The following is a 25,991-nucleotide window of genomic DNA, read 5'->3' on the forward strand; positions in this document are numbered from 1 at the left end:
ATCAGCTTTAACAACACGTAATTGGCACGCGTGCACAATTACGCACACGTTTTTTTTCGAGTAAGCATAGCATAGCAGCCATCGTGTTGTAGTTGCATGCACTTGTCCAGTATATATTAACAAGTTTTCAGGCTATTTGTGCGTAGCATATTTATCGTCTGTGGGCAGGACATGGGACTTTCTGTTAACATGTCAATATTAGGGGAATTTTCCATAACGTTGTAAAAGGGATACACTTGTTTTGAAGTTAGACGTAAAGAGTCACATCCACATCCGCAATGTACTGCAAGTGTCATAGCATTTGACGAGCCGAAAAATTGAACGGGGATGGCTTGGAAGGTCTGCTATCACACTATGGATTACACATGAAAAATGGGACAACATTTACCTGGGTAAATTACTACGAAATTTACGCTACATAAAATTCGTACGCATCAAATTTATTTGTGCAACTTAACCGGGTTTGCTGTGTGTTAATTTGGCATGCTCATCGTGTACTCACCGTTTTCAGCATCACCGGTTGCTTCTGTCTCTTCTTCTACGTTACCTGTAAATACGTACACAGTTTTGGTTAGTACCTAACTATAAAACTGCCCATGCACAAGGATGTTACGTATTCAATGTGTTTTTTGTTTTCATTGCAAAACCTCACCCGACTTTGCCTCGGTTTCCGCCATCTTGGTTTTTTGTTGTTGGAACGAACCGCGTACCGAGTGAGGGCGCGGCCCCAACATATTTACTGAGCGTTACTGACGACACAGGCGACCCGAGTATTACTGAGTTTTTCACACTGTTTTCTCTATCATTTTCTCTTCTTTCTTCATGCTCTGAATGATCGGAATAAATAAATAAAATAAATGGTTTATATAACCTAACCTAGCCTCTTGACTCTTTATTCATTTTACACTCCATTACAAGGACGTATATCTCTCATACACACATGCTGTAATTGATTAGTCAACACAACTAATTATGCTAATCCGTGGACTTATCAGAGGTTGGTCAACATCGGAAAGATAGTGATGTTAAAGCCGCACTTTTCAATCCCTGGTTCTCGCATTAGTGGAGTTCTCCTCCCAGTCAAACACATGGCCAGTACGATGTTTGATTTCTATAACATTAATTACACAAACTGATTTCAATCTTTTGTCACCTTTTGCTAATCCTGCAAACAGAGCTTATATAATCGTTTGATTGGCGGTCGGTTCAAATTGCCAACGGTCATTTATTCCCCAGCACCACACTCGAATTTCCTTAAAAAACGTCTTCCAGTCACGTTATAATTTGAAAATAACCACTGAGTTCGATCGGCAGCAGCTTCGTGCTGACCGCTTGGCAGTCTGTCAGCGTTTTTGCGGTCGGAAAAAACTAAAAAGTGGCATTTTCTGGAGCGTTTGCCCTCATGTTACCTGCTTGGTGTCCACTTACACAGTGAACGCCGCCATAGGTTGGCCCCCTTTTAAAGGGAGGCTCCGCCTTTAATGAAAGGACCCGTTTTAGTAACCATTCCTATCTTTCGCGATGTTGACCAACCCGTAAAATCCCTGATAAGTCCACGGATTAGCATAATTAGTTGTGTTGACTAATTAATTACAGCATGTGTGTATGAGAGATATACGTCCTTGTAATGGAGTGTAAAATAAATAAAGAGTCACAGGTTAGGTTAGGTTAGGTTAGGTTATATAAACCATTTATTTTATTTATTCCGATCATTCAGAGCATGAAGAAAGAAGAGAAAATGATAGAGAAAACAGTGTGAAAAACTCAGTAATACTTGGGTCGCCTGTGCTGACGACGAAGGGTACGTGCAAGTGTACAGTAGCTGGGCGCAGGGCGACAGGGCCATGGGGTAGAGCTGTGTTCCAACTTTTGCCAACCGTTGTGTTGAACATTCGAAAAATTTATCTGAACGTGACACATTAGTCACAAGAATCTCCTTTCCAATATTTTCTTTCATCTACTTTCATCATATTTTGATGAATGACTGCATAAATACGACATTTTCTTGCGCTAGTACAGAAGTACCGTACCAGTATTAAATAACGTTAACAGTTAAACGGCGAGTCTTAAAACCCGGACCGAGACGAGTCGAGACGAGACCATAATGACCCCTCAGGCCAGGCGTTGTAAATACATCATATATACAACACTACAGAAAGCTTGCAGTTTGTTGAGAGTGTCAAAGATCGATGCACAAAGCAAGAGATAGCACAATCAACGATTGGAACAACTGAAAAAAGATTTGTTGAGGTTTTTCAACTTGAGTTCAAGGCGAGCTCGAAACATGCGAACTGCGATGCGACGTCGGCATTTTGGCCTAAGCGATAAGCGCCAGATTCAGATTCTACTATGATATCTACTGTGAATTCAAAATAGGTAACCTTGTATTACCGTATACGGTAGAAACATACATACAGGAGATTGGAATGATCATTTTTTAGAAATTAGATTCGCCATTTATGAACACATTATAGGAAAGTAAACTGAGAGTGGCTCTGCACCATTTTCCTACATTACCGATACTATAGTACATGTATGTTATGTGTGTGGAATCTGAGGCAGCCTCAGATTAAGATTCAGATTCGGAGAGCTATGTAACCACTGACTAGAATGTACGAAAATGAACAAGCATAAGTCGATGGTAGGAGTGGGATATCACTTCTTTGACTAAGACAGAAGTGGAACAACGTCTTTTTTTCCCCGTGGCATTGGTACAGATGCTGCCTATGTGCAAAAAACGTAACTTTTCTATCAGTAAGATAGGAGGTCTTTTGGTCTCGTCTCGACTCGTCTCGGTCCGGGTTTTGTGACTCGCCCAGTTAAACAGTTTTGATGAAGTCATTATTTCTTCTTAGTTACGCTATTACTCACTCAACTCATCTTATCTCACCCATTCAGTTACAGTACATGTTATCAATTTTAGGAACTACAGAATTGAAAAAGGCAGATTTTATCACATACATCAAGAGTTTTCATCTGTAGTTTCTAGGGACTGTATTGAAGGACAACAATTCTTCTAAAATGCAATTTTGCACTAGGCGTTATTCATATCAGTATTGTGTCTGCAAAATTTATCTTTCTGTAGCATGTTCATGATCTTCTTTCTGGTGGCACTTTATCAGTATCTGTTCTGATTCTAAACTTGTTGTTTGAAAAAGATAAATTTATTCCAAAACAGTGGCAAATAAAAGAAATCTATATAACTGTGAATTTGTCGAGCGAACGAACAAACTTACAAAGCAACTTTTCTGAAAAAAAATCGTCATTTTAAAGAGAAAAAAATCATATCGGTCAGGATGCATCCCTCCAAACTTTGAAAAATGTCTTACAAATCCTCAGCTTTGTTCATCATCTTAAAAATGAAATACAATGTATTCATTCATGAAGAAAGATAGCATTAAGATTGGAGGGTAACTTTCATCCCATCAAGATTATTTGAATTTCAAACCGAGTGTGTATTTTCCAAGAAAGGCAGTGATACAGTCAAGTGCTTGTTCCGATCTCTTTTTTGCTGGTTCTGATCTGTTCTAACAGAGTTAAGAAGAGACGCCCTCTAGAGGCTCAATTCGAAATGTACTTTATGAAAACAGGCTGGGCATAGTCGTTTCAGTGAGCAAACGCCGTAGGGTAGCGCTTGAACGTTAAACGTTGATTATTATTTTAAAGAGTCGGTATATAGAGAGTCAAACGATAGGAGGTCCAGAAACCGTAAGTTCGCGGTGAACTTACAAAGTGTTGTGTATTTGGCAGCGACCAAACATGCGAGAGAGCGTCACTGCCACTGCCTCCCGGTACTGTACTATGAATGTCTAGTGAGTTCTGAGTTGTGAATTATGCACTGAGCGTACTACTAGTCATGAAACTCAAGCCAAACTCGATTATCGTCCGAACGATCGCAAGTTTGCTACAAGTGGGGATTTTGATTGCTGTTGTAAATGGTAAGTATCGATAGTGTACACCTGGTTGAAACCACCGTGTAGATCTAGTTAAAACGTGTGACATATGTACTCGTCCTGCCACTGGCAAGTTGTAGTCGAGCCTGCCGGTTACATATTCGTTGCAGTAGTTTGTGTTGTACAATGTAGTCGAGTCTGCCGGTTACATACGTGTTGTACAATACAATTACAACGATAGTGCAGGACAAATTGAATAGGTTTACTTCCATGTGTTGGTTATTGTAACTTTGGTATTCAAAGATAACCGGCAATTGCATAATTACTTCGGTTATGATATAATTTGCTTCCAGAATCAGCTTCTCACTGTATTGAATTTGTGTTGCTGATTGGAGTGCTGCTCATAAAATACATGGTGGTGTGGCACAGCACAAGAGTTCGTATTTAAAAATACAAAAATCTCTGGCCAGCAGGTCCATGTTTGATTAAGTAATAAAACTTTCATTTTTTAACCACTTACCTACACTATCACAATTTACTTAGGCATGTATGTTTAGTAACATCATTATAGGTTGTATCAATCATCACCGTGGTAAATAATCTGCACCTTTGTACTTATCCATCCGGACCTCAGTTTTAAGTAAGCAACCCTATTACTTTCTCATACTGTGTATACTGATTCTGTGACTAGCCACATGAATATCTAAAAGGAACTTTCAGAGAATGTTTTTTAATTTTCATAATGTAAGCTTTAATTCACAAAATACCAGGGTTTATGTGTTTACAAGTTTGAGCTTTGCATTTTATCTATGAGTCATATAGGTGGGGTTAGGTGCATGCAAGTAAGGCATTGAGTGGATTTTCCGGGCAAAATGGCTCCCCCAGCATTTTTCAGGGTTCATTTTCTGCTTTGAAAAAAGGTACAACCTTGCAGATATATGTCAAGTTGCAGCCAAGTAGTTTTTTGTGTTGTTACATTTATTCAGCATCTGTCTTTTTTAAAAACTAGAAAATCCAGCACTTTCATTTGTCTCTACAAAATCTACAACAACTCTCTCTTTCTCTCCATTGAACAGTGCTTCCTTGGATGGGATATTGAAAGTAATTGACCGTCTTTCATTTTCTGTATTTTGAAAAAAATTTTCAGCACACATGAATGAGAAATATTTTACTATTATTAGCTTACACTTGGTATATGTATAAATATACCAAACAGAGCTTCTGTCTCTCTGTATGTGTATGCGGATGGATGTTCATCCACATCAAAAACTCCAAAACTGCAGCACCTACCATCTTGGTATTTCAGTGTTCTACCCAAAGTAGAGTGGTGGCCGCCACTCTTCAATTTTTGGTAAACAATACAAATCATTACCATAACAATATAATTTACTGTAAATGCAAATTAGCCACCTCTCTACCAGAAAATCCTGGGGAGAACACTGTATTTGGTGTACAGGTGCACCCAGGGGTAGAGATGTGACTTTGTTGAAATGAACATGTCAGTGTCAAAATATGCAAATAAGGTAAAAAAAGAAATCTTGCAAATTGCTAAAACTCTGTAACCACAGGCCAGATTTGATTGAAACTTGGTATGCAGTTTTTTATGGTGACTTTAGTTAGATTTGTTTAAACTGTGGTGAAATTATTACAGTTGTATGTTTGGGGCAATTTTTCCCATTTTTGGTCAAAAATTCTCCCAAAATTCTTGTTGGATTGCTTTGAAACTTGATACTCTTAATCCTAGGATTATCGTCTGTCAGATTTGATAAATTGTGATGAAATTTTCATATTTTGTATTTTGGAGCAATTTTTTGCATTTTTGGTCAAAAATTGTTTCTCTGAATTAACTATTCTGATTGCTTTGAAACTTTTTATGCATGTTAACTAGAGGCAACTGTACTTGAGTGTCTTCAAATTGTGGTGAAATTTTCCCATTTGTATTTTTGTGGCAATTGTTCAAAAATTCATTTTCTCTGAAATTGTTCTTCTGATTGCTTTGAAACTTGGTATGCATGTTCCCAGGGGTAAACTAAATTAAGTATACTCACTCTGGCCTGCCACATAGAACCAAATGTGGGCCAAGTATCGTTGACGCTATGTTTTAATTTCTTATATAGCAATTGTGATGAAGTCAAATCTGTATTGACATTGGTACCCATAAAGTGACCATAATGTGGAGGTGACCTTCCTTCACAGGGATGGGTGTAAGTGTGGCAGTATACTTTTTTGGTTGGTGGTCACTGGTGGAATGAAAAGTGACTATTTTAAAAGACCAAAGTAAAAACATACCTGAATATTATCACTCTTTTATTTTACCATTAAATATTTAAACAAAAACATAAAAAGTAAAACTGAACAGCTCCATGTCTGATGCTTTTAAACTCAATATTTTGCTTGACTCAGTTTGAAATATTTACCATTTAAGTTACACTGGAACAGACACTTAAATCACCTTAGAGCTCTGCAGACTGTATTAATGTTTACGGCCCTGATACAAGTTTTGAGGGCTGAGTTTGTATGGAGGAAGGCCCAAGCATGAAGGGCTATGACAATACCATGTACAGCACACCATATGGCTGATGTCTGCAAAACCTATCAGGCTTTACCTTATTTTAATGAGAAATGTGTAGTTAAGATAATATTCTGCAATGTGTTTGAGCTGAAGATGCATGCAGTATCAACAACATTGCCGTTTTTGTCAATTTTTCCCCATCAGTGATTGATAAATAATGAAATGTGGGTTATGAGAAAAATTTAGCACAAAACTTGCCATTGTGGATTTGGTTCAAAAGTTAAGTGATGAAATTGACAGAGGAAGAACAGTTATTGGGATATTTTTAGACTTGAAAAAAGCTTTTGATACCGTAAATCATAGTATCTTAATCGACAAATTATATGCATATGAAATATGTGGGGTTGCCTTAAAAACTACCTCTCCATTAGGAAACAACTTGTATGTCCCACAGGGGTCTGTACTGGGACCACTCTTTTTCTCATTTATGTCAACGACCTGGCAAAGTGTACAGATTTCTCTGATACTTGCTTATTTGCTGATGATACTAGTTTATCCATTCTTTTGACTCAAGTGAAGTCATAAATTTACATTATGTTAATGGAAAGTTACATCATGTAGTTGACTGGTGTAGTAATAACAAACTAACAATAAATACAAAAAGACTGAGTATGTAATATTCTGGGGTAAAAATAGACTAGTACAATGCCAAGGCATTTAAAGGGGAACAAAGCACTCAATATATTGGGGTTGACTTAGATAATAAACTTACCTGGAAAGAACATACAAATAAAGTTAACAAAACAATAAGTTCGAAGGCAGGTATATTATATAAAATTAAGCACATTGTCCCTCAACCAATATTGTTACTACTCTATAATTGTTTCATTTTACCACATATCTCTTAGTCGTTAGAAGTTTGGGGGAATACTTACACCACTTACCTTAAGCCTATACATCTTACCCAAAAACGAATAGTACGTACTCTTACAAACTCCAGCAGATTTGAGCACACACAACCATTGTTTCATGAGTTGGAAACTTCTTGATGTTTTTAAGCAATATACTTATCAAACTGTTCTTTTTGTTTATGATAATATAAGTGGAAATTTTCCTTCAGAAATTCCTTGTTACTTTTCAAGCATTCAACATCTGTATCCTACTCAGTCGAAAGACAAGGGAAATCTTCTCATCCCTAAATATACCACTAATATAGGACAGTGTTCAATGAAATACTCTGGTGTTTCCCTCTGGAACCAAATCCCAGAAAGTATAAGATCTTTGAGATCTAAGTCAAAAGTTAAAAGAGACCTGAAACGTCATCTGTTTATCTGACAGGTTTCTTCTCTCTCATGTATATTTTCTATGACAAAGTTTTATAGTTTATGTACTTACATTGACATAGAATTTATTTCAAATAGCGAGGATAGGTCACAATGTTCAACATGATGCCCTATGGCAAAATGATAGATTCAGCGATTGTGAATGGTAGGGGGCTGGATAGACTTGGTTCAAGTCGGTGAATTTTAAAAAAATAAAATCATTTATAATAGTTTCTCTTGTGTCTCTCCTATTTCGTACAAACCTATCCGGACTTTGGCAGCTCACGCCAGGTTTTCCCAGCGATTGAATGCGTCACGTTTGAGTCTGCGCAGTAGTGAGTTAGTTTCTGCCGGATTCACCGACTTGGACTTCTTGCAAAGTACAGGCGGTGAGACGGACTGTGTACACAGTGACGTAGAGCAAATATAAAATGATTGACAGCCCCCGCCGTTATTCTGGCCAATAAGAAGAACGCATTGCTAATAAACCTCTGCATGCATTAAAAAGTTTGTTGTCATCTCCGTGCAAAGCTAGACATCGAGTACTATACGTTTTATATCTGGGCGCAATAATGGCATCAAGTTCGTACATCAACCGCGTTTTACTACTGATCGGTCGACCATCGCTAATCATGCGAGATTACCAAAGAAAGCTTGTTGAGAGTTACATCGAGGGAAAAGATGTGTTCGTCTGCGCACCAACCGGCAGCGGAAAATCACTGACATACGAAGTCGCCCCACATTGTTTTGATTTCCATCGCTTTGGGCACATAAGAGAACAGGCTACAACTGTGAGGACGGTGTCTTTTTCCATCCTTGAATAACCGGCGACGATTTTCGCATTTTGCAACATGGGCCCCACAAACAACACAGATATTTTCACGCGTTTTCGGTGATACAACAGAGGTCGTGCTGACTTTTGTGGGAGTGATCGCACTCGACATTTTGTCAACAACGCCATATGAGTTTTATGCATGTCTCGTTTGGGTCAATTGGTAACGCCTCCCAATGTGTAAAATTTAGCGATGTCATCTTATGAATAATATATGAGTAAAAAAAAACTTCATATGAATAATTTATAGCAACGCAGATCGTGCAAGAAAGCCAAGTCTGTGATTCCGGGTGAAACTCCGCTGTATAGCGTTCACTCCACTCATCGCGTTCACCCTACTCATCGTGTCCACTCACGCGCGCGTTTCACATGAAAGCAAAATACAAATCATTGCGTTCACTCCATGCTCCACTCAAACATTCACAAATCACAGACTTGACCCAAGTCTAGGGGCTGGACTCGATTAGTATGATACTATTTTCTAGTCCCAACCCAATTTACTAATCCTTAATGTGTCTGTATTTTTCCTTTTCTTTTCTGTTCTATTGAGAAATAAAATACCCTTAATCCTTAATCCTATATCATTTGTTTACCTATGGAATTCATAAGCAAATATTTATCTACCAACAACAAAGAATGGGGTTGACCTTGAGGAGTAAATTATGGAACATATCAAAAAGATTCGATCACCAGAAAAAGTTCAATTGAAATAAATATTATGCTTTTAGGTGAAGTTTTAACCTCATCGTGATAAAATCAGCACGTAAGCTTGAAGCTGACTGACAACTGATGGCTTGGCTCATGTAGCATTGAGTGATTGTTGACAATCAGCTGCCAAGATCTTATAATACATCTCATACAAGTGGCAAACAACATATCACTGGGAGGTGACTGCACAGTAGATAAGATTACCCTAAACAGTGACTGAGTCTGTAAACTTTTAAAGTATTTAAACTTTGTCAGGACTTTACTATGACAAGAGATCCATTTTCTGAATACAAGGAAAAGTGAGGCGAAGCTACGCGGAAGTAAACAACCACAACAGTAAGGGGGAAAATACCGAGCACATCACTACAGCTGGATTTGAATCAGATTGGTGAATGAGGTTCTTTTTATTTTCCCACTGCTATAATGGCTCCAGGGGAGAACCCTGATTCTCTGATAATAACCATGTCAGCGGTCAATGTATTGACGTGAGAACCTTTCATTCATTTGATCTGTCCCATATCATTCATTTTGATGCAATATACATAGGTTTCGTGTTATGATATTCTGATCAATAATGAAATGAACTTTCTGTTGTAATGCAAGTTGATAGTGGTAATACTAATAGATGGTTATGGCCTTAAAGTTTATTGATAAAGAGGTGTACAAATCTCTCAGCTAGTAAAACAGATTATATAAACACACAGACACACACATACATATATTGTTTGAGATATATATATATATATATACACACCTATATCAAACAATAAAAGAAACATGCTGACATTCCTGCTTGTTTTGGTCCCTGTATGATGTGAAATGGTTTGAAGGGATACGGTACAACACTATCAGACAACGCTATATGTTGGCTTATACTATACTACTCATCGGTAGTGCCCTAGGCACTACAAAAAAGCAGCAAGATGTCTCAAAACCAATTTATTATGCAGTAAGCTAAGATCTTATCAGCAGCTATCAGTTTTACTGGTCTGTTCACAATCAGAGAAGCTCCACTGTCTGTGTATTATATACCTGACTTAACTTTAAAGCCATATGCCTTCATTTACTTGGTTACAGGTCAGTATCCATGTGAGGAATGTACTTTTGGACAAGCAGTATTTGTATCCTGTGGTGATGTCAACTGTACATGCATCCTGTATAACTGGCTTTGTGATGGACATGTTGATTGTCCTTCAGGAGAAGATGAATCAGATGCTACATGTAAATCAGGTCTGTATTAGTATCCTGGACGTGAACCTTTCTTATATCCTTGTCTTTCTAGGTTATGCAGAGTAAATGTACATGTATTTCAATTGCCATCTTTATTTGATAACTTCGAAAATACAGATCCAATGCTTGACAATTGAAAATCGCTGTTTTGAATTATGTTTGTTAGTTTTGTCTTTTTTTGTGTTTTATCCACTTGCTTTTGAATTCTTCTCAGTCATAGATGTAACTCTAATATTTGAGAAATTTGTGCACATCATTTATCAGTGAAACCTGAAGTAGAACATATCAGGCACCTGTTTTGCATTTACAGTACTTTTGCATCATAACGTGAATCTACAGGTCTATTAGTTAGTTTGACAAAAGTGCACATAACACTGTGTTCAGTTCTGGTTGTTCTTATTTCTTGAATGAGTTATCTAAAACCTTTTCCAACTGATGTCTAGGTAATCCCTGCAGTCCCGATCCGTGCATAAATGGCGGAATTTGTACCGGATATCCAAGAAATGATGAACATGCAGCCACATTTCGCTGTGACTGTCCATCACCCTATACTGGAAGGATTTGTGAGAATTTTCCTGGACTAACTGAGTTACCATCCATCAAAACATCTGCCATGTCAACACATATGACAACCAATCATAGGACTACGCAATTACCTTTTCAAAGAACTACAGAAGAAAGCACTACAAGAGGTTCTGTTGTTGAGCCAACTCAAAAACCAACAGTGACACCTATCAGGACTGCTGCTGTCACTGAGATGACAATATGTTCATTAAGTCCATGTGAGAATGGAGCAACATGTGTACAAACAGTCAATTCATTTCAATGTATTTGTCCAAGAGGATATACAGGTATTTACATCATAAAATATTATTTGCTCTTAATAATCATGTATGCATTTTGAACAACTGCCTGGATCTAATATTTGGAGTTACCATTTATGAAACAGAATTATACATTATTAATGCATAAAGTGTAAGGCAGCACAGCAGACAATTTGAATAGTTGTGTCACATTTGATGAAGAATATCACTGCATAGATGTGAAAGTCTATTTTCCAGTGAGTTTCATGATCTGATATGCATTTCATACATCAAAACAAAAAAGAGAAATTACCTTTCCCTTCATCCTGCTCTTGTAACAGTCATTAGTTAATTCCGAGAACAAATCCTAGTATACAAACTTGGCTATAACTTGCAAATAATGATGATATATCTTACGCTAGAAGCTTCACTTCATGTTGAATATTATGTCACTGGTTACTAGATGTGATGTATGCAGGGATTTCATTGCCCTTCATTGTAATGGAATCTGCCAAGGGTCACTACATGTGATGTATGCAGGGATTTCATTGCCCCTCAGTGCAATGGAATCTGCCAAGGGTCACCAGATGTGATGTATGCAGGGATTTCATTGTCCCTCAGTGCAATGGAATCTGCCAAGGGTCACTACATGTGATGTATGCAGGGATTTCATTGCCCCTCAGTGCAATGGAATCTGCCAAGGGTCACTAGATGTGATGTATGCAGGGATTTCATTGCCCCTCAGTGCAATGGAATCTGCCAAGTGTCACTACATGTGATGTATGCAGGGATTTCATTGCCCCTCAGTGCAATGGAATCTGCCAAGGGTCACCAGATGTGATGTATGCAGGGATTTCATTGCCCCTCAGTGCAATGGAATCTGCCAAGGGTCACTACATGTGATGTATGCAGGGATTTCATTGCCCCTCAGTGCAATGGAATCTGCCAAGGGTCACCAGATGTGATGTATGCAGGGATTTCATTGCCCCTCAGTGCAATGGAATCTGCCCAAGTGTCACAACATGTGATGCATGCAGGGATTTCATTGCCCCTCAGTGCAATGGAATCTGCCAAGGGTCACCAGATGTGATGTATGCAGGATTTCAGTGCCCCTCAGTGCAATGGAATCTGCCCAAGTGTCACAACATGTGATGCATGCAGGGATTTCATTGCCCCTCAGTGCAATGGAATCTGCCAAGGGTCACTAGATGTGATGTATGCAGGGATTTCAGTGCCCCTCAGTGCAATGGAATCTGCCAAGGGTCACTAGATGTGATGTATGCAGGGATTTCATTGCCCCTCATTGCAATGGAATCTGAATAGTGCGATGTATGTAAGGATTTTACAGAGTTGTTGAATGTTTCAGGGATCACATTGGGGAATGATCATGTGATATTTATACGCTCTCAAAGCAGAAATATTGCTTCATAAAAAACTCAAAGGGGAAAAACATTTGCAGAGACGTTGCAAATTGCGTGTAAGGTATGCATACATGCAATCTCAAATTATTGATAGACTAAAAATGTGGTACTGCACCTATCTTCCTTAGCCCTGACCTGACCTCTGCCATTGTACATTTTACATGCACCATACCCTATCCGCTAGTAAGGATGAAACTTCACAACAATTTTCTTGCGGTGTACTACAGCGGTCTTGTTAGACTGGCCTCAAGCCTCTCAGCTTTTCTTTGGCATTAGCAGTCTTGTTACTTTGGCCTCAAGCCACTCAGTTTTTCTATGGCATCAGCAGTCTTGTTACTTTGGCCTCAAGCCCCTCAGCTTTTCTTGGGTGTTAGCAGTCTTGTTACTTTGGCCTTAAGCCTCTCAGCTTTTCTATGGCATCAGCAGTCTTGTTACTTTGGCCTCAAGCAACTCAGCTTTGCTTGGGCGTTAGCAGTCTTGTTACTTTGGCGTTAGCAGTCTTGTTACTTTGGCCTCAAGCCACTCAGCTATTCTTGGGCATCAGCAGTCTTGTTACTTTGGCCTCAAGCCACTCAGCTTTTCTTGGGCGTCAGCAGTCTTGTTACTTTGGCCTCAAGCCACTCAGCTTTTCTTGGGCATCAGCAGTCTTGTTACTTTGGCCTCAAGCCACTCAGCTTTTCTTGGGCGTTAGCAGTCTTGTTACTTTGGCCTCAAGCCACTCAGCTTTTCTGGGCGTTAGCAGTCTTGTTACTTTGGCCTCAAGCCACTCAGCTTTTCTTGGGCGTTAGCAGTCTTGTTACTTTGGCCTCAAGCCACTCAGCTTTTCTTGGGCGTTAGCAGTCTTGTTACTTTGGCCTCAAGCCCCTCAGCTTTTCTTGGGCGTTAGCAGTCTTGTTACTTTGGCCTCAAGCCACTCAGCTTTTCTTGGGCGTTAGCAGTCTTGTTACTTTGGCCTCAAGCCACTCAGCTTTTCTTGGGCGTTAGCAGTCTTGTTACTTTGGCCTCAAGCCCCTCAGCTTTTCTTGGGCGTTAGCAGTCTTGTTACTTTGGCCTCAAGCCACTCAGCTTTTCTTGGGCGTTAGCAGTCTTGTTACTTTGGCCTCAAGCCCCTCAGCTTTACCCAGTCCCTCCACCCACAGGACTGTGCTTGAATGGAAATGATTATAGGACCAGTTTAATGTCATATTGGTTATTGTGTATGGTACTGGCAACCCAAGACTTATGGCAAGTCGAAGGTCTTTGTTTCATCATGACAAGGGGTGCGATGTTCTGTGACATAAATGTTTCATGAAGTTAATATGTTGAAGTGTGTATAATTTCATTATTTGTAACATAACAAATTTTAGGAAAAAAAATGTTTTTATACATACAGCCATATTTTACTTCCTTTTCCACAGAGTTTTAAATTTCTCTCACTACTTTCTTTCATGTTGGATCTTTCTTTCATGTTGGATTTTTTCTCATGCAATTCCTTGTCCAGGGTAATCCCTGATATATCCAATGCAATGCCTGGGCCAGGGTAATCCCTGATATATCCAATGCAATTCCTGGGCCAGGGTAATCCCTGATATATCCAATGCAATTCCTGGGCCAGGGTAATCCCTGATATATCCAGTACTTCACACCTAACCTTTAGTTCAAAAGTCTCTGAAGCTATGAAGTATCATCTCCCAGATCCCATATATGTGAACATCAGATTTCCACCGGGAATCCCCTCTTACTAGTGAAAAACTTTCATCCTTTGCACTTCCAGAAATTAAACTTACAGTGAAACTGAGAGTAATAGTCTAGCTCAAATTGTTAAGTATGATAAATTAATCATACAGGCAGAAAAATATCCTCACATATGAAAATTTCTGTTGAATTATATCATGTGTGTACATATAAAAAGAGCAATACCAGGGGCTTCTGGTGTGAAAGCAGAATATTTACACAACTACATGTATAATGAAAGTCAAAGGAAAAATTCCATCAAAAAGTATGGTATTTTGGGTTGCTTCTATATGAGTAGATTAGTACATGAACTGACAAAGTACCAGGAGTTTGTGATTCAGTTATCAAGAGTTGGCTCACCAGGAATTATCTAGACTGTGATCTTGGGAAAGAATAAATTTTTGACTTATCATCCTTGAAAACAGCATCAAATATCTTTAAAGTTGCACTACTTTGGACCCTTTTCCGGCATATTATTAAATTAAGTGGTCCAGGCATGAACAGTACTTTAGTGGGCCTGGGGCTTCAATAGACCACTTGATTTTCAGTTGTCTTTTCAAACAATCTTTGTGTTTTTCCTCATCAGTAAGTCTTGAAAATAAAACTGTGCTTGATTTTAGGATTACTGTGTGGTCAAGATATTGATGAATGTTCCAGCAATCCCTGTCAGAATGGTGCACAGTGTGTTGATGCCATTGATTTGTATGTTTGTAACTGTCTGGCTGGATTTACAGGTATGTCTACATGTTATTGTAAAGATGTAGAGGTAGTCATGTTTTTTTTATTTTGTCTGTGCCATGGCTGAAGAACATGACTGAAACTGTCAGGCAGGTGTTTGGTTTTCTTGTAAGCAATGTTCCAAGTGTAGTGACCTGTAGAATGTACATTGTTACTCCTATATAGTAAAATCTTTTCCCCATGCACGATTGTAATCTCGTATACATATGCTAATTTGTATATTTGCATGGTTATACCATGGCATTTGGTGATGGCACTGCATCTGTTTATTGCCTGCACCTTTATATTGTGTATTGGAAATTAATAAATCAGTCAGTCAGTGTTCAGTTATCCTGGTGTCAACTCATGTTTATGTATGTATGTATGTATGTATGTATGTATGTACATACGCACGCACACACACATGCACGCATGTGCGCAAGCATGTACATACATACCCACCATTTCGCCATTCTGAATATTACAAGTACAACTGTTGAGATCACAAATAGAATGACAGGGATTTTGAAATGCATTATTGTCTACTGTAGATTACCTTCAATAGTATGATTCACACACATCATAATACATCATTTGTTTTACACTGCATCTTATGATGTTTTAATATGTGCAAATCTGAAACTCAAATGTTGTGGCCAAATGCATTGCAATGAAGTATTTTGTGAGCATGTTTTAAAAATCCTGTTCTCACCAAGTAGGACCTTGTTGAATGTTTGTCTATACCCAAAATACCTCAGTAATATTACATGCTTGTGTTGACAAGTGAAGTATGGTAAATATAAAAGATAAATCTGAATACAGAGACCCCAACATGTAATTATTATTATTGAATGAATTGGAGGAAGAGGTATAGTAGTTTATAGTTTGAACTCAACATTCATTGAAGATGGACATCACTATCACTGACAATGAAAAGGTTTGAATAGTAACCCACTACCAGAGAGATTCAGTGAAGTGTACATAAAGTCATGTGAGCATTTGCATTGCTTGTTTCAGGTTCAAATTGTGATCTCCAAGTAAATGAATGTGATAGTAATCCATGTCTGAATGGTGCTGTTTGTACAGACCTAACCAATGCCTTCAACTGTATCTGCCCTGCTGGCTTTTCAGGTAAAACTTACTTTACTCAATACATAGATATGTTCGATCTTAGCAGAAGAAATACCAAACCAAAGAAATTAATTTATATTTCTAAGCATTCTTGCATTATTGTGTATCCAGATTTCTTTCTGTAGAAATTTCTGAAAATCTGTGTTGCCATGCAATGTGCAAAGACATATCAAGACCAGCCTGAAGAAATGAATAATTACAAGTTCTTCTTTTGGAAGGGACAACGCATTTACTGGATTTGTCTGAAAAAAATAATAATTCTTGTAAGAATATCCTCACATAAGTACTGGAGGGGTTTTATCTTTAGGATGAAAATTACCTTTCAATTGTATTGAAAACTATTTTTCAGAAAGTATAATTTCATACTGGTAACCTGTTATCATTGTTGGGTATTTGGTAAAGTTCAACATCAAGGTAACCTAACAAAGCATACTATCATGGATCATTGACCATAATAGCAATAGCAAGTTGCTTTTTCAACCTACAGTTGCAGTGCCTTACAACTTTACAGGCACAGCGCCACAATGACAGCTTGCAGGCACAGTGCCACACTGACAGCTTACAGGCACAGTGCCACACTGACAGCTTGCAGTCTCAGTGCCACACTGACAGCTTGCAGTCACAGTGCCTCACTGACAGCTTGCAGTCTCAGTGCCACACTGACAGCTTGCAGTCTCAGTGCCGCATTGACAGCTTTCAGCCACAGTGCCACACTGACAGCTTTCAGTCACAGTGCCACACTGACAGCTTTCAGTCACAGTGCCACAGTGCCACACTGACAGCTTTCAGTCACAGTGCCACACTGACAGCTTTCAGTCACAGTGCCACACTGACAGCTTGCAGTCACAGTGCCACACTGACAGCTTTCAGTCACAGTGCCTCACTGACAGCTTTCAGTCACAGTGCCACACTGACAGCTTGCAGTCACAGTGCCACACTGACAGCTTTCAGTCACAGTGTCACAATGTCAGCTTGCAGTCACAGTGCCACACTGACACAGTCCGATCGATCAACCATATTAGTTGTTCATTTGCATAAAAAATCTACATAAATTAGTATTCAGAACGTACTCCAGCCAATCACGCAGCTGGATTTACGCGTCAATCGACGAATTTCCCGCCCTTTGTTGTGAAAATCATGACCTTTTCTTTTCAAATGTAGATTTCGGGGTCAAAATATCTGTTGGGGGATACCCAGACATATGAAAACATGAGATCACTGTCCAAACTTAGTTCCACGGTGAGAAGAAAAACTTTCACCAGTGCTTTTTTGAAATATTAAATTTCGATTTTCGCGCCTGCATCGCATATTGACGATATACGTACGACAAGGCGCAAATGGCACGAAGATACATGACAAGATTTGTCGAGTTAGTCTGCATCGACAATGCAGAGTGATATATTGTTTATACAAAAAACATGTCGCGGGTGAATGAAAGATGGCCACGATGGTCCGCGATGCTGGTGTCCTTATCACGGTGAATGGACAGTTTTGCAGCCCGTTCTTCGAGTATGCAAAACTGCCGGCCTGCGTAAAAAATATCCCGTCCGGCTGCGGAGATATCTGGTTTGTGAAACAACCTCAAACAAAATGTAACTCTCTCCTTCGTCGTGATTGCATGGATGTTTTGTACATCCACGGCGATTGTATACATATTGTGAGCGACATGACCTCGTCACCGTATGTTTTGAATACTCTGTATCTATATGACAGTGCCTGGCAGTGGTACTTAGAGTTCGCTATTGGTCATGTACAAGTATGTTTTCTCTAATTTTGCCGTGATCTCAATTTTTTATGACAATCGTGTTCGGATGCAGCTTTTTATAAATGTTTTCGCAGTGTTCGTATTACATACATGGTGTATAGTTAGCTCTGCGTGTCAAGGCTGGTCCTGCCATGCAGAGCTATGGTATGTAGTATACTGCAATATAGCTTCAAATTTTACAACTTCAAATACAGTCTGTGTACGTACTGCAGTCGCTTGTGATCTTTGACCTTTTACAATGGAGGTTGTGATTGTATCTATTTTGTTCAAAAGGAAAAACAAGTAAAATAATTTCATGTCTCATGTTTAGATGAAACCAAAAGGAAAAAAAGTACCTTTCATATTGTTTGAAAACTAGTGTTTGGTTCCAAACTGAGAATTCCAAGATTTGTGAGGTCAAATTGAAATGAAGTTTCATCAATGTGTGTAAAAAATATACACTTGTCACCAGACTATCATTGATTATGATACAGCCTTTCCAGAATTTCTTTGAAATATACATTCCATTTATTACTTTGTTGCACTTGCCATCAACTGCATTAGAAATCCCTATGAAACTTTCGGATTGACCTCTTTAAAATACAAATTAACTTACCAACAATCTCCAAACAGCTGAGTGTGTGTGTCTTTCGTTGATTAAAGGACATTTATTCAGTTGTTGCCTTTTATAAAATAAAACAAACTTCTTTGGAAAGTTTTGCATTTAAAATGTCTGTTTTATTTAATGTGAACCAAACTTGCTTTGCTACTGTATTCATGTGTGTTTGATGTTTGTTACCATCTTCTGCAGGTTAATAAATAATCATATTCAGTTTCACATATGTGGATGATAAAAAAATAATAATTATGTTTATGATTGACAAGACTGTGTATTATTTGGGAGCCTCAGGTCAATTAATACCTCTGATGCAATTCTCTGTATTCTGCCTTTTATACATCTACTTCATACTTTTATATCATATCATACAAGATAATCGCAACTATACTCTACCATACTCCAATAACACATAATCACCTATTATAAACATAGACACAAAACAACACAGAACAAACAGCAAAGCACCATTACACATAACAAAGTCCAATTCGTAAAAGAAAGATATATGGACCTCTTGCAAAAACTAAAAAGTCATGTCAGGTGTTTCAAAAATAAGTGCATCCTGCCCCACATGTTTCACCCACTTAGTAATTCATAAGTAAAATAGGTAGTAATCACTGCATTAAAGGCCAGTGCAACTGATGCCAAAACCACTTTCATACTACATTATAACATAAATCAGCTTGAAATATATATATATATATATATATATATATATATATATATATATATATAATATATATATATATATATACACACACATATATACATGTATATATATATATATATATATATATATATATATACACACATATATGTGTGTGTATACCAAGACACAGATTATATATATATATATATATATATATATATATATATATATATATATATATATATATATATATATATATATATATATATATATATATATATATATATATATATAATACACACACATATGTATACCAAGACACAGATTATTGCTATCACATGTAACGAACATTTTTCAAAATAAAATGCAGCAGGTTTTTGATCCTTTTTGTGAATCATATAAAATCATGGTAATAAGTGATGAATTGCTATCAATTATCAATAAAATTGTTTTTGAAGTGGTGTATGTGTGTGTTTAAGAGAGACAGACAGACAGAGAGACTGACGGAGAGTCACTTTGTGTGAATGTATGCTTATTTTGTAGCCTTTATTTTCTTGACAATGATTACTTAAAGCTTGTACATTTTGATTGTGTTATGTGAAGTGTAAGTTTCAAATTAATATTGGTTGATATCACAATTTCTTTTATATGCATAATGAAAAATGATAGAAGTAAAATCATTCGATCTGTAAAGTTAGCTTTGTTTATTCAATCTAGTTGAATTCATAACTCACGACTCCCATTTCTGAGTACAACTGCTTTCAATCCATTTTGCTTGTATCACAACTCCCTGTGCCCTGCCTACATATAAATACAGTCATACAAACCTTACCTTTATCATTGGCCCTGCACTACTGCAAACATGATTCTGGTAGTTGAGCAGAGAGTACAAAGTTCAAAAGTTCATTTCAAATTGCATTTTGCAAGCCTTAGAAATTTCGAGCTACTGACCCAGTGAACTCGATTATTATTGTAATCCAACAAAGATCAAAATTAATTCTTCAAGCATTTTAAAAATCAGTGACTGCATGCAAAGTTCAAGGTTCACATATCATGATTGGATTGATATTCGTGGGACCAAGGGTATGAGTGTTGTTTGTGAATTAAATAGTCTCTGCAATTAAAATGTTGTCATTTCATTTTGATATCACGACTGAACTGGACCGTATCCAAATACGTTAACAACGAAATGAGAAGTAAACAAAACATGAAATAAATCATGCAATAGATAAACAAATAGTGGAATGCATATTGTTGTTAATATAAAATTGAAAAGGTAAAACAACGGCATATCTCTTTTTGGAGGATGTGTAGCTTGCAGTCACAGTGCCACACTGACAGCTTGCAGTCACAGTGCCACACTGACAGCTTGCAGTCACAGTGCCACACTGACAGCTTGCAGTCACAGTGCCACACTGACAGCTTGAAGTCACAGTGCCACACTGAAAGCTTGCAGTCACAGTGCAACACTGACAGCTTGCAGTCACAGTGCCCTACTGACAGCTTTCAGTCACAGTGTCACAATGACAGCTTTCAGTCACAGTGTCACAATGACAGCTTGCAGTCACAGTGTCACACTGTCAGCTTGCAGTCACAGTGTCACACGGACAGCTTGCAGTCACAGTGCCACACTGACAGCTTGCAGTCACTGTGTCACAATGTCAGCTTGCAGTCACAGTGCCACACTGACAGCTTTCAGTCACAGTGTCACAATGTCAGCTTGCAGTCACAGTACCTCACTGACAGCTTGCAGTCACAGTGTCACAATGACAGCTTTCAGTCACAGTGTCACAATGACAGCTTGCAGTCACACTGTCACAATGACAGCTTTCAGTCACAGTGTCACATTTTCACCACATTGATGTCTGATTTCCATAATTTCCTGCTTTTAGGTACCTTATGTGATGTGAACAATGATGAATGTTCAAGTAATCCATGTGTGAATGGTGGTATATGTACAGATCTTGTCAATGGATACAGCTGCCAGTGTCCTCAAGGATTTGCAGGAGTGCATTGTGAATCAGAGTCAATAGAATGTGCTAGCTCTCCTTGCTTGAATGGCGGTAGCTGTATTGAACAAATAGATGGTTACACTTGCCAGTGTGCACCTGGTTATCAAGGTGGGTCTGAACTTTAAAGTTTGAAATGTAGTTGTGTTCTTGTACTTGTCAACTTTCTCTCAGTTCAAAGACACAGTATTCCCGTTAGCTATGCAACATTACTAGCATACATCAATGTGGCCTCTCAGCCTGTATATGTGACTTGACTAATAAGTTTCTGTTTCTCAGGAATATTTAACATACTGGTATTACATGACTGGTTACACAGACATCAAATCTAGTTGTCTTCCTTATTTTCTACTTTAGCAAGTAATGATTATGATCTCATGTCTGATTTCAGGAACACACTGTGAGAGTAATGTCAATGAATGTCTAAGCAATCCGTGCAGCAATGGTGGTACCTGTATGGATCAAGTCAATGGTTTCCAATGTCAGTGTTTAGCTGGATATTCCGGTATAACTTGTCAGTTAGACATTGATGAGTGTCAGAGTCAACCCTGTCTCAATGGAGGTGAGAATTCAATTTTTCAATGATTTTAAACACTTTGGTCTACCTTTTATTGTATGCACCACCATTGCTTCAATACAAATACAAAACTGTGTGAAAAGAACAGATGCCCAAATTAGATGGGACTTTCTCCCAAGTGAACAGCTTTAGTTATTCATTTTATTTATTTACCCATCAATTTTGCCAAATCACAGCCACCTACAAATGAGAAAGACAATTTTATAGCTCCATACTGATTGATTGATTTATTGATTGATTTATTTGTTGATTTATGATTCATTTCTCCTCAAGAGTCACCCTTGTTGACCCCAATTTAAGAAAGGAGAAATTTAATGAAGTGTCTATTTTGTTTTGCAAAGCTTGACAAGTGTACTTGTTAGTCAACATTAAAAAAGTAAGCAGTTAAAGCAATTATTGTCCAACATGATTTACCATTGGTATCATATTACAGTGAACATCTTCCATGCTCTGCCTGCAGTCATGAAGTTTATTTCAGCATGTCACGTTTTTGAGATTTATGTAATCTGTTTTATTGTGAAAGGCCCAGCACCATGCTTTAAGTAGTTTTAGTGAAATATGCCGTTCATACACAGGCCATTGAAACGTCTCTCTGAACGGTTCTGGGCCAATACTGACACAGAAAGTTATGTGTGGACACTCCGAAGTGGTTCTGAAGCGTTTCAGATTTGAGACGGATTTAGTTGGTCCCGACCAGAGCCGTTGTAGGGATTAACTCTATCCGCAAATCGCTGTGTGGACAGACTGAGCCGCTTCAGAAGCGTTTCAAACGCCCTCACGCGACAGGTATTTGTAACATAAAACAAACAACAACCAATATACAATATTCACTTTCGCCATGGCTGCCGAACACAGTACTACATCTCGCGGTATACTGGTCCGACGAAGAGATAAATTGCTACCAAAAACCCTATCAATTCGACCAGAAAAATTCATTACGATTTGAAAAACGTCGAATTAATAAAACTGCCGAAATAATTTAGTGGTCGAATTTAATTTGGAACGACAAGGATGAAATTTAAGCGAGACATGTTTGCCATGTTGAGACTGCTTCAAAGCATGGACTGTGAAATTTTGTGAGGTCGACAAATTTCGTAACAAAAAAACCTCAAACGCACGTTGGTGTCGCATCAAAATCAAAGTGGCCGATATTACAGACGGAACAATCTGTGACACTGCCACCGGCCGCTCGACGGACGACACGTAAGTTGACATCGTGTGCCAGCCCTTGGAAATATATTGTAACTCCTTGACAGGCAGATGAGATAGTCTTATAGCGTTTGATGCATTGAAAGTTTGTAAAAATAATAAAAAATGACATCACCGATCATAAGAAACGTGGTGTTGAAGATAATAGTTTTTAAAAGAAGACTGTGACGACCATATTTCTGTATTATCTAACTTTAGAAAACCAACATCTGAAGATTTACTTCAACCAACACTTTTGGATTTGTTCCACTCTTTATTATAAGATTAGTCGAATTTCTGGAAAGTAGGTGTACATTTTCGATGTCTGTGTATAGTCTACACCGAAGTCATATCCGAAAGAGTATAATCAGTTCGCGACAGCGTAAACCTCTCTCTCCCTCTTTCTCTCCAATGTTTTATATTGTCGACATTTATATATCAGTCTGAAGTTTCAGGTCACTGCTCATTGCAAGTAGTTGATGTCAATTTTTCCGTATCGGGCATGGTCTCTATCGTCACTCTAATCGTTAGTGTTTTCCTGTTATATTCCATATCAAACTCAAAACACAACGTGAACAACGCTGATAATATATTGCATCTTTCGTATCGAAAACCGGTAAAGTTCGTAACTGGTGACATGTCACGGCCTGGAGAAAGTTCATCACCATCGATCGAATGTCCGTGGCGCTTTTGCTTCCAAATAGACATATTGAAATGCACAGGGAACTTCGCGGTATGGCAATTATATGAATTTACCTGTGAAGAAAGTCTGTGACTTTAAACTGGCCGTACACCAACAATAAACATGGCGGAGCAATGATACCGATTTCAGAGACTTCGATTTTTTTTCATTGCGACCTCGACCGCTGGTGAGAGCGAGTCGTCTATTTTTTTCCCACTGGCTATTTGGCTTTGAATTTTCAATTGCCATCATGCGCTAAGTTAAAGCTAAAAACAAGACGGGCGTTCTCTGTAAATCAATAAGCCTTTTGAATATGAAAAAATCGGACATCTGAACCTCAACAAGCAGCTTGAAAGTTGTTCTCCGAATCAGGACAGGGACATCGGCCCGGGACATCGGTGAGGCCGGATTTCACGTACTAGCAATGGAAACCGACGGCTCGTTCGTTGTAAGAAACCATGCGATGTACGCTCCCTTGGGCCATGGAATTTCGCCGTATCGCCTCTACAGACTACACCGTCTATTACCTAACCATGCTATTAAACAATCACACGATAGTTCAGTAACATATATCTTCATTAATCTACCGATCATCCACCCTCGAACACTTCGGAAACAATGGTCGCGGTCACGGATTCAAGGACGTTCACAAGAAGAAATTATCAATATTGGCGCGCAGAATTATTTTTACTGGTTTTGAGAACTTCTAAAATAACTTGTAATCTGTATATCTTCACACATCGAACCGATATTGTATACCTATCACCGTCGAAGTTTATGTCTTTCACTGTAGAGTTCTTTTTATCCAAAACACAAATTCAGAAGAGTCCCACAGAGCAGTCAAATGAAAGGATAATTGCTTCAAGCGAATGAAATTGCACGAAAGAATGAAAATCAACAGCACACCATGGACGTGATTTAAAACAATAGCGCTTGTGAATAGGACTATTCGATTTAAGTAAAAAGTGCCGTTTTTCTCGCAATTTTAGCAACTGTAACGACCCTTTATTCTTTAATACCTTTCCATAATTGAATTAAACTAGGTTTAGGGCTTATACACACAGTGTACACTGATGTACAGAACTTTAAAAAGTATTCTGCTGGTAACGAACAGGGGTTTACACTCTAATTGGCGCAGTAAAACAATGGTCACGTCCATAGGTTCAAGGACGTTCACGAGGGAGACACGATGGCAAATAGTGCAGTGTCGTAAAATTGCTTAGACTAGTTTTAAGAACGGTACAATATCTGGTCATCGGTGACCCTGTGAATCGGAACGACAAGTGTAGACCTATAGCTTCGAAATTTTATGGGAGAGACACCACGACTGAGACCGACAGTAGCATAACAAACTATTCCCAATTGTGCGTCCGTGTTTAATACAGACATCTCTGTAGGTGATTCTGGTTTCTCTTGAATCAAAAGTCCGACATTGACAAAATTGACATAAAATAAGTCCGAAAAGTTATGTTTTATTCAACTAACTGATTCATCTCCTTTGATATCCCCTATTAGCAACATGTAAACAGTCCGGAAAGACTGACATCGATGTCTCCCGGGCCCCCATTTCTTCACCGTTTTGCAAAACATCTCATCAGCCGGACGCATGGGCAATGTCTTTGTACGTTGGTCAAAACTAATGACAGTATAGGTCAGGATGTAACATCGGTCAAAGTAATATTGAATATGGAAGACAAAATGCTTTCATTGATTGACAAAAATGAGAGGGAACGAGTCAGTAAATATCGAACCAATAAGGGGAGATCGAGACTGCCATCCCCCATGATTAATCAACTGGGAACAAAATATATATTTCGATCAACAGACTTACACAATGAGAGACAGCATTTTATTCAGCTTTAAAATAAGTCACCGCCTTTCCTATAATAACACCCCGTTTGCGTTTCGATCTACTCTGCTCTGTCCCCAATCGGTATGGCCGTCCGGGTTTCGCCTGCCGTACTGACTGATACATGGTTATTTCTTCACATTTTTTCATCGTTTGGCATAAAATACAGCATCTCTTTGGTGCACAAGGCAAATCAACGTTTAGAAGGAAAGTCACAGGAGGTTAGGATATTATATACCGTAGGTGAAATTAGAATGGAATGTTGAAGATGAAAAGACTTTTATCAGTCGACAAAAATTGCCATAAACCGAGAATTGAGATTGTCTATGATTAATTAATTGGGAACAAAAATATTCGATTGAGTCATTAAGTTTGTGTTTGATTCGTTTCAA

At 38.3% G+C, this 25,991-nt stretch overlaps 2 protein-coding genes across 4 annotated transcripts in view; one reads left to right on the forward strand and one right to left on the reverse strand.

Annotated features, from left to right (window-relative positions):
• Nucleotides 1–755, reverse strand: part of LOC139139362 (ran-binding protein 3-like) — a 59,923-nt gene extending 59,168 nt beyond the window's left edge. For all 3 annotated transcript variants that reach the window (XM_070708257.1, XM_070708254.1, XM_070708256.1), the window contains exons 1-2: nucleotides 653–755; nucleotides 503–547 (exon numbers count right to left, since the gene is read on the reverse strand). In XM_070708257.1, the coding sequence (XP_070564358.1) occupies nucleotides 503–547; nucleotides 653–734 (127 nt within the window). In that variant the 5' untranslated portion in view covers nucleotides 735–755. The remainder of the gene's footprint in view (nucleotides 1–502; nucleotides 548–652) is intronic.
• Nucleotides 756–3,588: 2,833 nt separating this feature from the next.
• Nucleotides 3,589–25,991, forward strand: part of LOC139139368 (protein eyes shut homolog) — a 91,187-nt gene continuing 68,784 nt past the window's right edge. Inside the window, exons 1-7 of the mRNA XM_070708266.1 lie at nucleotides 3,589–3,938; nucleotides 10,345–10,497; nucleotides 10,941–11,348; nucleotides 15,055–15,168; nucleotides 16,169–16,282; nucleotides 21,187–21,414; nucleotides 21,695–21,865. Coding sequence (XP_070564367.1) covers nucleotides 3,857–3,938; nucleotides 10,345–10,497; nucleotides 10,941–11,348; nucleotides 15,055–15,168; nucleotides 16,169–16,282; nucleotides 21,187–21,414; nucleotides 21,695–21,865 — 1,270 coding nt within the window. The 5' untranslated portion in view covers nucleotides 3,589–3,856. The remainder of the gene's footprint in view (nucleotides 3,939–10,344; nucleotides 10,498–10,940; nucleotides 11,349–15,054; nucleotides 15,169–16,168; nucleotides 16,283–21,186; nucleotides 21,415–21,694; nucleotides 21,866–25,991) is intronic.

This window comes from Ptychodera flava, chromosome 8 (genome assembly GCF_041260155.1).
Source record: "Ptychodera flava strain L36383 chromosome 8, AS_Pfla_20210202, whole genome shotgun sequence".
NCBI classification, from domain to species: Eukaryota; Metazoa; Hemichordata; class Enteropneusta; family Ptychoderidae; genus Ptychodera; species Ptychodera flava.